Below are 16,636 nucleotides of genomic sequence, written 5' to 3' on the forward strand. Positions count from 1 at the left end.
TTCCTCTTTCTAAATGTCCTCCGTTCTCCAGCACACTTAGAAAAATGAAAAAACCTCAGAGGACTATTCTTGTGCAGGATCCTGCACAAAAACAACCCTGCCTGCAATGCCTGCCTGCAATGCCTGAATTGGCACTAGGCAGCAGATTGTGTGTCACTGCAGGTAGGGAACAGGAATGCACCATATGTTGATAAATATGGTACATTCCTTCCCTCTCCCTTTCACAAGGAGCAGTGCAGCAAATTGTCTTGCTGTGTTGTTTGAAGGATTAATAAATCTGTCCTTTTGTGCTCAATGTTGCTTTCATTTCAGTTAAAAGATGGTGAGCTAATTGCATCTCGAAAATCATAAGTGGGTGACATCATAGGGATAATGGCAATGGAATGAATATCAAGCAACATGCGTGTCCAGTGAGCTCAGGTTTGCTAGGAACCTTTTAATTTAAATGAGTGGGTAGTCATGAGTGTGGTTTGAATCAAAGCATGAATTGTACAATTTCTGATACGGTTTCTTATTTACAGTTAAAATGGATGTTTGTTGCCCTGATGAAGGCTAACTAAGATACCCTAAACATGCAAATAAATGAACTTTACGTAGTACAAATATTTCTGGAAACTAATACTTTTTGTTGAAATATAATGAAAGCAGTATTAAGCTCAAAGTTTGCATTGCTGAAATACTTTGAACACATTTGTAAAATCTGAGTATATGAATTGAAGAAAAATATATATATAGTTAATAAATGTTGAGGGGCGTGACCAAGGGTCCGGAGATGGCGCACGCCTAAATCCCTCACTCCGGAGGGGCCGACTTGAAAGTGGAGTAGAAGCGTGCCATCTCCGGGCCGATTCGGGCTCAAGCGAGAGCGCAGAGTCGGGGGCTGGCCCGGGAGCTGCTGTGCCCTTGCCGCGACTCCGGGAGGAGTTCTTGGGCGGAACCGGGCCGGCCGGCCGGAGAGGGACCGGCGGCCTAGTTCCGCGATCGGAGCCACAGCCTCGAGTTACGGGGCGAGCCACCGCGGTGCGGGGGCGAACGGCCCGGAGGCGGCTTGGACCCCGGCCGGGTCTCCCTTCTGCCTCGGAGGTGCTGGGGCGGCCAGTGGGAGCCCGGGGGGCCTGCCCATGGAAGCGGAAGGGCGGCGCTGCAGCGGGATGCGGGCGCGGCCCCTGTAAACGCTGGGGCCGGCCCGCAAAGACACCGGGAGGCGGTGCGGCCCTGAGGCTGAACCGAGCCGGGACCGGGGGCCACATCGACGAGAGAGGGCTAGTGCCCTGAGTGAGGAGCGAGCAGCGGGGGACCCGGCTGCCGGGGGGCCGCTAGGGGCCGCTGAGGAACCATTGGAGGCCGGTGAGGCGTAGGGGAGTGGGTCCCAGCTTCGGACAGAAACCAACTTGCGAAAGCATTGAGTTGTGGTCCCTCGGGGCTTGGCTGGGAACGGGGGGGGGCTGGCCCCCTTGGCAGGACTTAACCAGCGAGGGAGAGAGAAAGCCCCGAGAAGGTGCCAAGGAAGAAGGCAAACCCTACAAAAGAAGCAAAGGGCGGACTATCTGGCTGGTGGAGCCCGCGGACCGCTCCAAGCGCCCCGGGGCGCCGGCGGCCCCCTATGCGAGTAGCACTGCGGATGGAACCCGAGGGGTGAGTGAACGAGCATGATCGAGACGCTGGTGATGCAGGGGGAACAGTGAAGAAGTGGCTGAGATACCACGGGGAAGGGCGACCGAACCGAAACCACGACGCACTAAAGGGCCCGAGTGGAGGGGCGTAACACTAGACATGCAGTGCGCGGCGGAGCGAACAGGACCACCGGAGCTGAAAAGAGTGGCAGGTTGCCATGAACCGACAACGGGGGGCCCCCGGCTACGTAACCGGAAATCAGAGGTGACCGGTGGGGTGGCTGGAACCTACCTGGGTCCATCTGGGAGCTACGGAACGACCTACTAAGACCAGGGAGAGGTGCCAAGGACGGAGAGGCACACACGATAACGTTTGAACCGTTGCCGGGGCCCTGGGGGTGTGACTCCTGATTCGCCTGATGTCCCCCAAGAGCCGCCACAAGAATAGAACCATGGACCCCACGGTACCGCCGGGGCACAAAGAAGCGGACGCACAGGGCCATGCGCAAGTTAAAGTACAGGACACCTTAGATAAAATACTAGGTGCGATAGAAGACACAAAGACAACATTACAACGGGACATCAACCAAGTCGCGGTTGAGGTGGGTCTACTAAGAGCGGATCACCACAAACTGGTGGACAGAGTCAAAGAAACAGAATCCACGTTGGCGGACATCGTACTGAAGCAAAAAATTTGGCAGCTGAAGTGACTTCTCTTGCTGACAGAGTGGCACGACTTGAAAAGAGAGCTGAGGACGCGGAAGGCAGGAACAGGAGGAACAATGTACGCGTGGTGGGCCTCCCGGAGGGGGCCGAGGGGTCGAATATGATGGAATTTCTGGAGAAGTGGTTCAACACGACAGTTGCACCTGGGTGCCTGACTCCTTTTTACACGCTCGAGCGGGTGCACCGGGTGCCATTGAGGCCTCTTGCCCCTGGTAGACCTCCCCGCGCTGTGATCGCCAAACTATTACACTATAGAGACAGAGACACTCTCTTGCAGAAGGCCAGAGAGTCTGGCCCGTTTAAAGTAGCGAACGGGGAGGTGACACTATTCCCGGACTTTACACTGGAGGTTCAGAACAAACGTGCATCATTTCTGGCAGTCAAGAGGGCCCTAAGAGAGGAGGGAATCCAGTACTCGCTGCTCTATCTGGCCAGATTAAGAGTGATGTTGAAAGGGAAGACCACGTTCCTCCAGTCTCCAGAGGAGGCATGGGATTGGCTGGAGGCACATGGGTCCCAAGCGGGGTGTTCAGGGCGAGGGGACCCGGCTGGGGGTGGGCTTCGCCGGGCCCCGACGGGAGGGAGAACCAGAGATCGCCCACGACTAACGCCAACGCAAACACAGAAAGAAAAGGGCAGGAAAGCGGCCCTGGAGGCGGCAGCCCGCGTGGGTGGAGAGGCGTCTCCCCAGGAGGGCTCCGAGGGGGAATCGGACGACACACTGGTGTCCTCTGCCGGAGAGATGGAGTGCTCGGCTCGTGCCCCGAAGGTGACTCCGCAGACGGCTGACGAACTTGGCTAATCCAAAGCCGCAAAAGGCCCTGGTGATATGGCACAACGTGAGAACAAGCGGCCCCTCCGGACCTGGCTGCCCCCTGATCAGAACCTCGCCTGCCTAGCCAGGCTGGCGAGTACTGCTGGTACACGTTTGAACAAGTTGCACTGTTGCACACGTTACTGGGCAACCTACAGTTTGGGAGGCGCCCTGGGGTTTGGGAGTTCAGGAACACAGTTACAAGTTAAAATGGCAAAGTGGGTGGTGAAGCCCGGCTATAGCAGAAGGCTGAATATGCGAATGGGCAAATCCGAGCCCCGGGAGAGCCGGGGACACTTTTTTCAGACTGATACACAGAGATGGCAGACTACAATCTCTTAACATGGAACGTCAGGGGGATGGGCACGCCGGCTAAGAGACACAGAATTCTCTCCTACCTAAAGAGAAAGGGGGTACAGGTGGCAATGCTTCAGGAGACCCATCTGGCATCAGGGGAGGGAGAAAAACTGAGGCGCAGATGGAGGGGGCAGGAGTTTGCCACAGAGTATTCGGCTTACGCAAGGGGTGTGCTAATATGGATCAGAGCTGGGGTCCCGCTTACAGTAGATGCCTCCAAAATAGACCGGGAGGGCAGATTTGTGATTCTGGAGGGGAGGCTACATGCTACCCCGATAGTCCTGAGTTGCATCTACGCCCCTAACCAGGACCAGGTCTCCTTCATGACAGGTTTATCAGGCCACCTCACCCGCCAATGCACTGGAGAACTATTAATTGAGGGAGACTTCAATGCAGTACTTGACATAACATAAACTCGGATAGGTCAACCCCGCCACTGCAAGGGGCAGTGGCAACAAAAACAGCCAAAAGACTATGCGAATGGTTGAGCACCTGGGGGCTGACAGATGTCTGGCGAGAGCAACATCCAAATGTTAGAGACTACTCGTATTACTCGGGCCTCCACCGAGTGCACACTAGAATTGATAGAGTGGTATGCACTCCGGGGCTGACGAGTAGTGTGATACGCTCTGAATACCTGGCCCGCACGTTATCTGACCATAACCCCCTGTTGCTGACGTTGAGGGCATCAGAGGACAGGCCCCCCATACCATCGTGGAGATTAAACCCCGTAGCACTTGAGGATCAGGCATATAGAGAGGCCCTGCACTGTCACCTGGCAGAACATATCGAGGTAAACAGGGGTTCCACCCCTTCTAGGGCTACGGAATGGGAAACACTTAAGGTGGCGACGAGGGGCTTCTGCTTGGGGCAGTCGGTGGGGGTGAAACGTACACTCGAAAAAGAATTGGCTACCCTAGAGAAGGACATGCATGAGGGGGAGCTGAGACAGGGTCTTGCAGCTCAGGAGAACGAGGAATATAACCGGGTCCGCAGAGAGCACTCCCGGATTGAGGAGCAGCTCAGGTGCCATAGCAGGCAAAAATACCTGGCATCCCTAGAATCGGAGGAGGGCAGATCGTAGAGACTGCTGGCGTGGCTGGTGCGCCCAGGCGGATATAGCGAGACCATTACGAGTGTACTAGATGGGGGGGGACACCGCAGACCAGGCCCCATAAATGATGCATTTAGGGAATATTATACACAGCTGTATGGAAGGCCTGGTGACCTGGGTCCGGAGGCCTTTGATAAATTTCTACAGCACATCCCATTGCCAACACTGAACCCAGAAGAGAGAGATAGCCTGGGGGGGCCAGTGACAGCGGAGGAGATAGGCGAGGCCATAGAGCAATTAGCCCCCGGGAAGACCCCTGGTACAGACGGTCTCCCTATGGATTTTTATAAGAAATATAAATCTCTGTTGGCACCCCAACTTGTGGAAATGTACTCGGAGGCATTACACTGTGGGAAGTTACCATGCACATTGCGTGAGGCCTTGGTGGTGCCACTCCCCAAGACAAACGCCAAGGAAGCAACGGTGACGGACTTTCGTCCTTTATCGAAGCTAAACAGCGATTTTAAGATCCTGAGTAAGATCATGGCCGGCCGGTTGCTCCCTCTCATGACCACACTTGTGCATGCGGACCAGAACGGCTTTGTTCCTGGTCGTAACACCTCCCTGAACCTGAGGCGGATCTTTGCTGTTCTGCACATGCCTAACGAGTTGAAGCCGCCAGCGGGGGTCTTGCTCGCAGTGGACTTTGAGAAGGCCTTCGACTCGATCAGGTGGGACTTCTTGAGAGCCGTGATGCTGAAAATGGGACTCGGGGAGGGTTGGGTAAAATGGGTGGACCTATTGTATTCGTCCCCACTAGCAAGAGTGAAGACGGGCAGGACGATATCTAGCGCATACCCAGTATTCCGTGGAACCAGACAGGAATGCCCCCTGTCCCCATTATTATTTGCCCTGGCAATTGAACCCCTAGCGTCCCGACTGCGGCAGGAAGGTGTAGGTAAGGGAATTGAATGGGGACCAACTGAACACATTGTCTCTTTGTATGCCAACGATATACTAGTTTATTTGAGAGACGGGGCTGATGGACTCCCATGGGTTCTGGAGCTCCTGGAAGACTTTGGAGTGTTATCGGGGCTCCGCCTCAACCGAGGAAAGATAATCGTATTTCCTATGCGGCTTGGAGGAGCACGCCCCGAAGCATGCCCAGCGGACATGAGATGAGCCCGCGGACCTTTAAATATCTGGGCATTCAACTGTTCCACAAACTAAGGGAGCTCCGGGATGGTAACCTTGGCAGGGCACTCCGATCCCTGCGGTCCTCGGTTGGGTTCTGGCGCTTACTAAAGTTAACAATAATGGCCAGAGTAGCGCTATCTAAAATGATTATGCTTCCTCGCCTGCTCTATTACTTCGCTAATTTACCTCTATTGGTCCCCTCTGCGTGGTTTCGCGAGTTGAACGCTTTGCTCAGGGAGTTAATATAGCATGCCGGCCGTAGACACACAGCATTGGAGACCACTTGCAGGCCGACTCGTATGGGTGGACTGGGTGCCCCTGACATTGAGGCATATTATCTAGCATCTCAACTACAATGGGTGGCCGGTTGGTTGGTGGGCAGGGGACATCTGGATTTGTGCACTTCCCACGGCGAGATAGACATAGTTCGGATCATGGCAAGTATGGCAGGCAGGAAGTTTCCCCTCATAGGGGACAGTGTAATGAACAGTGTTGCAATGAAATGCTGGAAACAGTGCATGAGAAGGGTTGGAGTGGGCCCCCCATACTCCCCGGCTCTGCCACTGTCGGTCCTTGCACTGGACCCGGGAAGGAAAGGACAGGAGGGCCTGGGGTTGGGACCGTGGACGGGTGCAGGAGTAGTGACAGGGGGGGTGCTTTTCAAAGAGGGGGTGCTGAGGAGCTTCACTGACCTATCGGGGGGGGAGTGCCTCAGGGACAGTTTTTACTCCATAGGAGGTTAGTGCACACCTTGAAAGACCATTGGGATACGATTAACGCGGAGCCCACTATCAACGGAGTTTTACATCTCCTGATGACCTCAGGGGAGGAACCCCATTTGGTGGCTAAAATATACCGAGCCCAGATTGAGGCTGCATTAGACCCTCAGCACCCGCTAAGAGAAAGGTGGGCGAGAACAATTGAGCGGGATATGTCTGAAGCAGAATGGAACAGAGCACTGGCTAGTCCCCGGACGATCTCACGCAACACGAGATTAAGATACATCCAATACAATTACCTACATAGGACATACCTCACTCCCCACCGACTGTTCCGTATATATGGGGGGACCCCCAGGACATGCCCCAGATGTAGTGACGGGGAAGCTGACTTTGAACACATGGTGTGGGGATGCCCGGTACTCCAGACTGGTTGGGGGGAGATGATGGCGGTCCTGTCAGAATTATTTGAGACGGAACTGCAGCCAACGCCTGCTGTGTGCTTACTGGGCCTCAGGGCGGGTGCCACGCAGGGGAAGCTGAGGGGACGCTTCTTGGACCTGACTGTGGCTCTGTATAAAAGATTGATCACAAGGGGATGGAAGGCCTCCAGTCACCCCTCGTTGGCTGAATGGAAAGGCGATGTTACGAGATGGACCAGGGCTGAACTGCAGGTATTAAAAGCGGAGGAAGCCAGGGGAGTGCGCCAGACCCCCATTGCCCCGGAATGGGAAGACTTAGTGACAAGCTGGGATGACCTGATGAAGAGACAGATAGCTCCCGAGGGGGTAGGATGAGTTGGCCAATACACCAATCAGACTTGGCCCCTGGGGAAGGCTCTTGGAACTAGAACTGGGGAATTGACGGACACACTAACAGGCCGCACCCAAAGACAAGGGGAGGAGATGGATTGGTCACAAATAGCAACGTATCTACTGGAAGGGGGGGAGTACAGATGGCTGCCCATCCCCGACCACTGAAGTGCCCCGGCCGAGTCTCCCCCTTAAAGATGCGAAGCCCCACCCACATAAGCCATTAAGTTTATATATAGTTTGAAGTTGAGTTAAGACTGTTGTGAGGACACATAATTCGAAACGGTAACAAGAAATCACAGAATGAATAACCACCTAAAGTAGGAAAGTTAATATATTAGAAATACTGTCTAACGAACACTAAATGGCAATCAAAATGACTAAAGAATTAAGTAACAGAGTATCTGTAAAGTATAACAGTAATACGGATTGTTGGTTTGATGTGCATGACAAAAGCAAGATGTTACCGCAAATGGACCTACATATGTATAACAGCGAAAAGTTAATAAACACATATTTAAATTTAAAAAAATATATATATATAGTAAATAAATGTTGAATACAAATATATAAAAGGGGAATTCTGGAAAGAAACGTAGTATGCTTGCCTGCCACTAGGAAATGTTCAGAGCCTGCGAATGTCTAGACATGCACTGCAAGTAATATGAACAATATTGTTGATTACAAACAATTAATCAAGTAAATAGGTGTGCTGCTAACACACAGTGAAATATGAAAATATCAAAAAGTCCTCCTCACCCATGCCCCAATAACAGAACTGCAGATGAGACCAGTGATTTCCTCATCATGTCCATCTTTTTGTTTATTTTGCTGGAATGATTGTGTAGTCAGCAGCTCAAGAATAGAAGGGTAAAACTAAGAGATGCCAGACATGGACACAGAGGGGGTCATTACCAGTCTGGTGGTCAATAGACTACCAGACTCGCGGCGGTGGTCGGACCACCGCCAATGTGGCGGTCCGAGTGCCATATGACCACGGTGGTCATGCTGCAGTCAGACCGCCAGCACCTCCAGGATCAGAGATCCCAGCGGCCTGGTGGTTGTGTTATCCTAATCCGCCAGGGCAGCACTGCACGAAGCGATGTCCTGGAGATTACGACCTCATTCTCCGCCAGCGATTTCATGGCGGTAATACCACCATGAAAAGGCTGATGGAGAACGGGTGAAGGGGGCCCCGGGGGGGACCTGCACTGCCCATGCACTTGCCCTGGGCAGTGCAGGGGTCTCCCTGGCCAGCACCCTTGCAATGTTCACTGTCTGCTTTGCAGACAGTGAACATTCCGAGGGTGCTGGTGCAACCTGCATCCTAAAGCATTGCAGCCGGCTCCATTCCGAGCCGGAGACAATACTGTAGAGTATTTTCAACCAGGCCAGCGCGCAGAAACTCAGGTTTCCCCCCACTGACCTAGCATGGGAACTCTTAATGGGCCTGGCAGGGAGGTAGCCACTATGGCGTCAGCCATCTCATCGGAAGTTTGGCGGACGGCCTAAACCATCCGCCGAACTCGTAATGTGGCCCGGAATGTTTAGCAGTGTTACACAATGAAAGACACCCAAAATCCCAGACACTGTAAGGGCTTCAAGAACTTTACATAGTTGATAGGCCTGACACAAACAAGCATTGGCAAAGCCAACAGATCTGGCTTGGTCTCAGAATAAAATAAGTGGTACTCTTCTTTTTTAGATTGCAATGTTTATATATGACATTTCCCAAATATACACCAGAAATACTGTAAACAAGCAAGCATTGAAAATAATTGTATGTTTTGTCATGTCAAAAACATTGTAGTGTTTTGCACTACATGTGAGACACTGAGTGAGCACCAGAGTGCAATACTATAAGTCATTAAAGGATGACTTTTATGCCTTTTCTGCAGCAGAGAAAATGAAGGTCAGCGTAGTGTTATTTTTATAGCACTCAATCTGTTATCGATATGGCCTTGCACTGCTTTTCAATTGTTTGGAAGTGCATTTCCAGGAAAAGCTGAGGTCTACAGACCAACCAGAGCCTGATTTGGTATGTGGAGACATGAAGTCAGTAGAGTGAACAATGAGATAACACTGTTAGGTGAATGTGTCAGCATTAAAGAAGTGAGAGTTTGAATTTGTAGTCACTATTGTTGTTTAGTACAGTAGTAACAGTTAACAATGCCTTGAAAATGTGATAATAGAGGAGCTTCATTTACAGTGGTGACGAAAGGAGAATGATAATCTGCAATGAAATACACTTTTTTGTAGAGGGACACTTGCTTTGTGCATTAACATACTTCGGTACAATGAAACTCATGTTTGTCCAACTATGCACAGTAATTGAGTTATTTTGCATAACACAAATGTGCTTATCAAAACTCATTTAATTGCACTGTAACAATTCTATACGACAAGACATAAATGCACAAGTAGTAGGAAAAAATAAAGAGTTTCATAACTGTGTGCCCTAAAGGAAATGCATGAAAACCAATATATGACCTTCTACAACCTAAGACAGCACCATCAAAAGGGCCCAATTACAAAAAACTTTGGCAGCTATGCTTGTGAACAAGCCCATTAAAACGAATAAAATAAGAAGGAGCTCGTAATTTCTTCACTAGAACACATGAAAGGCTGTTTTTAAAGCTGTCCCACCTGTTCCTATCCCCACCAAGGCAGCGAAGTAACATCTATTTCAGAATGAATGTGCTGTTTTCTGATGTAAACCAAAAAAGAAAACTAAAAAAATCAGAGCAAAATGAAATAAAACTCTAACACAGAACAAAGGGCCAGGTGTACAAAGAATGTTTGAGGCTGCAAAAGCCCCAATTTGCAGAAAATGTACAAACACCAAAATGTGATTCATTAACTTGTTACCAAATTGTATTTGGGGTTAGGACCAAATATCGATTCAGGATTTGGTAGGGACGTATTTGGAGTGTTAATTCCAAATTCCGTATCGTAGTGGTATGTATTAATGTTTTGCACACAAAATGTGGTTGTAAAACATTGATATTTTACTCAAAGGAGGTGGTAACCCATTCTCAAACTGAATGTTAAAAAATAACAATTACACTTTCAATACTTCTTTCGTTTAAATGCATACGGTTTTCCTTTAAGGAAAACAGGTTCCATTTAAAGAAACAAATGCTTTATTTAAAAGCAATCACAGACATTGTGGTCTGCTGACTTTCGCATGCCAGCATCCAAGTGATGGCTGGGATTGCTAGTGGGTCACAATTTGCAATTTACCTCATTAATATTCATAAGAAAGTTCGAATTGCGACCCGCTACCAATTGGTAACTAGCAAAATAACCTATTCGTACATAGTTCGCTTGCCAAATTACCACCTTGGTCACAAAAATACTGGTCACAAATTTAACAGTGTTGTGCGACCAGTTGTACGTACATCTGTCCCAAAATAGTGGATAATACATCAGACATTAGAAGTAAAACTTAACATCAAATGCAACAGATTAGACATTACAGGAAGGAATTCCAAAATATATTTTTTGGTTTTCAAAACACTAGAGCCCTCCCATTGAGTTGATCAAATACTTTTTCAGTGGTTAAATGGCAATCACGTGGGGCCTAATTCACAAAACTCAGGTCTAGATTTACCTATGCTTTGCATCGGGTTTGTGTTACTTTTGTAGTGTGAACCCGCTGCAAAGTGTTATGGTTACGATGGATTCACAATGAATAGTACTGCAAAGTAATGCAAAGTTTCACTATACCCTGCCTTGCATTAGTTTTTGTCAAGGGGCTATTCCATGGGTAGTCATGGGCATTCCCAGGTAACTACTCATGGGTTTTGACACAATCCCTTATCTACACAGAATTGTAGGCATGGATTTGGCTAAAATTCCAATGCCTCCTCAAGGCAGGCACAACCTTGTATTTCATTTCTCCTACTTTTTCCTACTTTGCATATGTGTAGTATTATACAACACATGTACAAAGTGGAAAAAGTGTTACAGTAAAGTTTTTGTACTGGAAGGGACCCCCTTCCAGTATAAAACCTATGCTTCAGACAATGCAGACACCTTTGCACTACAGCACAAGGATGTGTGCATTGGCACAAGGCTGCCAAAAGTGAGCCACAACAATGCCACATCTTAGTAGATATGGTGCTGTTTTGCTTTCTCCCCTTCATGTAACACAAGCCAGCAAAACTTTAGTTGCTGGTCTACCTTGTTAGACTAATTAGTAAATCTTACCCTCAGAATGCACTACTGTTATTTACTTCTCAGCCTGGAGAAAATGTCCAACTTTGTCAGAAAGCAGAAAATTTGCTGGTATGCTTCAGAAAAGCTGTGACTGCCTCGCTTACCAGAAGAATATTTCCAGAATTTGTGTGTGAACTGGACAACCCCCAGGGCGTTCCTGAAGAAAGATGCCTCATACTACCTGAAGATTTTAATTGCCAATGCCTTTCAAATCTCATCTGTTAAATAAGAAACTATGCTATATTTTCTCTGTGCATCCATATGGCATTTATAGGTCAGTTTGAGTCAATCCTCATCTTCACGTACTCATTTTGAAGAACGGATATGGTCCTTACCTTGTACATTGCTGATGTGGAAGCAGACCCAACAGCGAATGCCACACCGATAATTGAATCACCATGGAAGCCATCTGCATAAGCCATCATAACAATTCCTGTTATTGCCATTATTGCCGCAACTATCTGTGCAATATAAGACAGTTATCTTTAAAACGTAAACAAATTAAATAATGCATTCAATTACTCTAGATTACACATTATACATTTGCACAACTTGCAATCTTGTCACAAGTAGACTTATTTAGTGATAATCTAAATGTTCTATAATAAAATAATATTATATTATGTATAGATATGCATATATATGAACATTGAAACTGAACCATACAGGACCAATTTCACAGAGGCATTTATGGCCATACGTTTGTGCTTGCAGCTACATAGGGGTAAAACCCTGTATGACACGAGGTTCATAATTCAGGACATATTGGTAATGTTATAGCGCTGGGTTAGTGTCTGGTATCCTGGCTACCTGATATATTTTTGGCTCATAACATTATATAGGTGCCCGGCACTTACCAGTGAAGATGTGACAGCAATACCATACATCCCCTGGCAATTTTTGAAAATTTCTCTTTGCACAATTGACTTGCAGAAACCATGTTGCTGCCAGCTCTTCCCGAATTTTAACAGCTGCTTCTAAGTACAGAAAAGTGGTTGCTCATGGTTCTGATGCTGGTGCAGTAATTTCCAACCTATTTTCTACTCATCTTGTGGGGGAGAGTGCTTGCCTTTCAGTAGCAGTAAGGAGTACTGTGGAACGTATGCAGAAGTGTGCCAGATTTGATTAACACAGTCTTCACTGAATAAGTACCTCTTACTTATTGGAAGAGATAGGAAGCAGCCTAGGCAAAATATAACATTAGATGATGAAAGAATGGCAGAAGAATTAAACCTGTTTATCCTGATGGCTTTGCCAGTGAGTTTTATAAATCACTGGAGGATGGCGCGAAAACCATATCCTCATCCTCATGGAGCAATCAATTTCATTATTATTATTATTATTGTATTTGTGAAGAGAGGCAGACACCTCACTATTCTCAGTGTATACACTGCACTGCTAAAGTATTGCTGTATATTACACTCTTGAGCACAAGCAGTTGGAGGTGCTATGGACGCAACTGCATCAATTGTCTCTACATCACGAAGGTATGTAACTACCAACATGACCACACAACCCTGACCCTACTCCAATCCCACAACCACCTCAACTGCTTTTTGATTACGTTTATTTTAATTAATTATTGTTAATTTCCTTAAGTAACTATTTATTTCTAACTGTAACTGTAACCCTATCACATACTTATTATAATTATGATCACTATCCTTATCCTATCCTCAATAATAACCGTACCCCCTTTATTTGTTTAATCTTTATTTTTGTGATAGTAGTACCCTTACCATTGCCATACCATAGCAATAAAATCTACTCTTAATTAATTGTCATTAAATAAATAATTATTTCACCTTAGCACTAACCTTTAAATCATGCATGTAATTTAAAATTGATCACATAGATCAATGGTCCTTACTGTAATCCTAATATAAGCCTTAACCCTAACTCCAGATTCATTTTATGTAAATATAATTAAATTTGTTTAGTCATTCTTTACCTGGCTAACTGTAACCCTTAACTGAATTAAATTAAGCTAACATCCTTAATGGGGATTTATTTAGCCTTAATAATTCAACATTTATAAAAACAAATGTATGAATTATCCTTTACCTAGCTTTCAATATAGCTCTTGAATAATGTCCTTTGTAGGAAGAAATATAATTATTTACTCTTTATGTAACCTTAATACTAACTCTGTCCCTAAATCTCAATTAATTTACAGTAAACTAAATTAAACAAATATTTTAATGAAACTCTAATACTGGCACTACCACTAACACTTAGTTTCTAGTACAATAAATACATTTACTGAAATAACATTATTCTAATCCAAATAATATACCAAACCATATTCCTTAAATAATTTACATTAAATAAAAATGATTTAAATATATATAATTAACCTAACCCTAATATGGACATAATCCTAACTCTTAATTTAAATAAATGTAATTACAATAAATAAGTAACCATTAATCTTTTTTAATGCAACAGTTATAATTTAAAACTTGTTTAATAATATCAATCATATTACCTCATTCAATGTAAAGTCAATGCCTGTAGTCATAATCCCATCATTGTAATGCCATTGGTGTAGTAAGGGTATAACCTAATATATATGTATTAGATGCAAATGAAAATGGAAAGATCTAGCCAGATATTTTTAGGAATATTGCTGTTCATGAAGCTAAAGAATGGAAGATATACAGCCACACATATGTTGGACCAGACCACTGTGAAAATGCTGCCTCATAAATACTACAAACTTCATAGAATTACATACATAGTACATAGAATTAGGGATCACCACATTTAATCATTAGAAGACATTTACCAAATATGTTAGTTATAAATGAAGTTAACATTGGATAATAATTATAGAAATAAATTATGAATTTTACAAGTTCTTACTTCTCACTGCCCCTAAACAAAGATATCTTCTGATGTAAAATTAGGGCAATGCTTTACTACTCAACAGGGCACTATACTGGGAGTACACTTGTGAAACAATGGTATGTTTGTTGAGGTGTCAAGCAACAGCCACAATCTCTGTCAGGGTGAACCAAAAAAATCACTAAATTTACCTGTGCTTAAAATCCTTGTGGTTTGGCACTAAAGTACTAAGGCTTAACTTAGAGGCAATGTTTACAGTATTTAAGCAGCACACAGACAGCAATAACGTGAAAACATAACAAAAGAAAATCCAACACCAATATATATTAATTGAGTAAATGTTAATAAATTATCTGACACCAAAACAACACAAATCCAATTAGTAGAACCGAACCTAAGAATTTTTAAAGTTTAAATTAAAAACTAGTGCCTAAATGATCAAAGCCCCATCCACGGACATTCGTTAGCATGACACCGAATCAGAGTAAAAAAATATGACAGACCACAAGGGATCACAAGTCGGACACAAGAAGTGGATTGGGCCTGGTCAGGGCTTACGTTTGGACTTTGGAGATTTCAACAAAAATGTTCGGAGATGGTAGAAGTTCGTTGACGCAAGGCTGCAGACTGTGTCTAAATAGGAAGCATCATTGTTGGGGAGCCACTGGATGAAGTTGAGGTGAAAATCTTAGCGTTCGGACTTAGAGCCTGAGTTAGATCTTGGCGGACGCGTTACTCCGTCACAGCGGTGATGGATATCCCATCCTCAGCAATATAAATCCCATTATATTCTATGGGATTTGTATTTCGGTGAATGGGATATCTGTCACCGTTCAGGCCCTTAGTCTCTTTTTTTTGGAAGTCGAAAATCTCCAGTGGGACGAGGGCGGAGGCTGTAGCCAAGAAGGGCTCCAAAAAGCAGGATATCCCATCTGCAAAGGACCACTGAACAGGATTTACTGCTGCAAAGAAGAACATAATGGAAGGTGACGTGAAGTCAGGCCAACTGGCGATGCGCCATGGGCGTATAGAAAAGCCCGTTGGTCCCTGACTCCTCTCAGTTCTTGGAGAAGTTTTTTGCCAAAAATATTCCCAGGTTTTGGGATTTGGCAATCTGGGCACCTTTAACACCACTTCCCAGGGTCCAGGGATAGATGGGTACCACTTGGAAGGTTGGTATACATTTAGCCTCGTTCTAGGTGCGGGTTCAAGATGGTTGGAGCCCTTTTGTCCCTCATGCTCTAATCAGGCAGCCAGTCAACTAGCCCTTGGAGTCACTCCAGGAGTCCTGTGTTTAAGAGATGGGACAGGGCTCAAGCAGCAGGGCACGCCTCTGAGGGTTCAAGGAAGGCTTCAGGCAGGCCAGCAGTCCTTCCAGGTGCAGCAAAGCAAACTTCTGAAGTACACAGTAGGCCACAGCAGTAGGCAGTCCTCTGAGAGTCCTTCAGCAGGCCCAGAAAGTGAACTGAAGTACACCGAGGGTCCTACATTTTATAACTGGTGCCTTCTTTGAAGTAGAAGACGTTTTCAGAGAATTCCCTTTGAAGTGCTTGAGGTTTCCTGCTTAACTTTCCTTGCCTCCTCGCTGTCTGCATCAACAGTGCAGGGATGACAAGTCCTTTGTGTGAAAGCAGGGCAAAGCCTATTGATTTGCAATTGGGGCTGTGCCCAGCTCTGCTTACAATACTGTCAGTGATTGCCCATCCAGGCACACCTAATCCCTCTATTGTGTGGCTGTCCGGGAGGAATAAACAAAGTCCAGCTGCAAGCTACACCTACTCATGTGAGCCAGGAACAGTCTTCAGGCACAAAATAGCTAGAAAAGGCATTTTCAAAATGATAACTTAAAATGTGAATTTACCATTAATGAGGATTTTAAATTACAATTTCTTAGACACCAAACGTGAAATCTCTGCTCTGAATCAAATATTAGCACTTATTAAATTAAAGAAGGCAGCCCAATATTATCCAATGGGAGAGGTAGACATCACAGTAGTCAAAAATTAACATGTGAGTTGTCCACTACCAAGACATGTAAAATGCAAAAGCACATGTCACACTTTTAATTACAATGCATCCTGCCTTATAGGCTACCTAGGGCCTACCTTAAAGGTGACATATATGTATTAAAAGAGGAGATTAAGGTTTGGCAGGGGGTTGTATACAAGTTGAATAGGCAAGGAAGCAGGGCAGCTGACAGCAAGGGAAGAGGGAAACAAGGCAGCAAAGTGGCAGTCCTTCTTGCAGCAGAGAGGCACAGCAGTCCTTGGTCTGTA

The 16,636-nt window shown here is 46.1% G+C and overlaps 1 protein-coding gene across 2 annotated transcripts in view; it reads right to left on the reverse strand.

The window, feature by feature from the left end:
- SLC35F4 (solute carrier family 35 member F4) overlaps positions 1-16,636 on the reverse strand; it is a 620,276-nt gene that overhangs the window by 54,217 nt on the left and 549,423 nt on the right. For both annotated transcript variants that reach the window (XM_069205978.1, XM_069205979.1), the window contains exon 5: positions 11,849-11,974. In XM_069205978.1, coding sequence (XP_069062079.1) covers positions 11,849-11,974 — 126 coding nt within the window. The remainder of the gene's footprint in view (positions 1-11,848; positions 11,975-16,636) is intronic.

Source organism: Pleurodeles waltl, chromosome 9, assembly GCF_031143425.1.
Source record: "Pleurodeles waltl isolate 20211129_DDA chromosome 9, aPleWal1.hap1.20221129, whole genome shotgun sequence".
In the NCBI taxonomy this organism is placed as follows: domain Eukaryota; kingdom Metazoa; phylum Chordata; class Amphibia; order Caudata; family Salamandridae; genus Pleurodeles; species Pleurodeles waltl.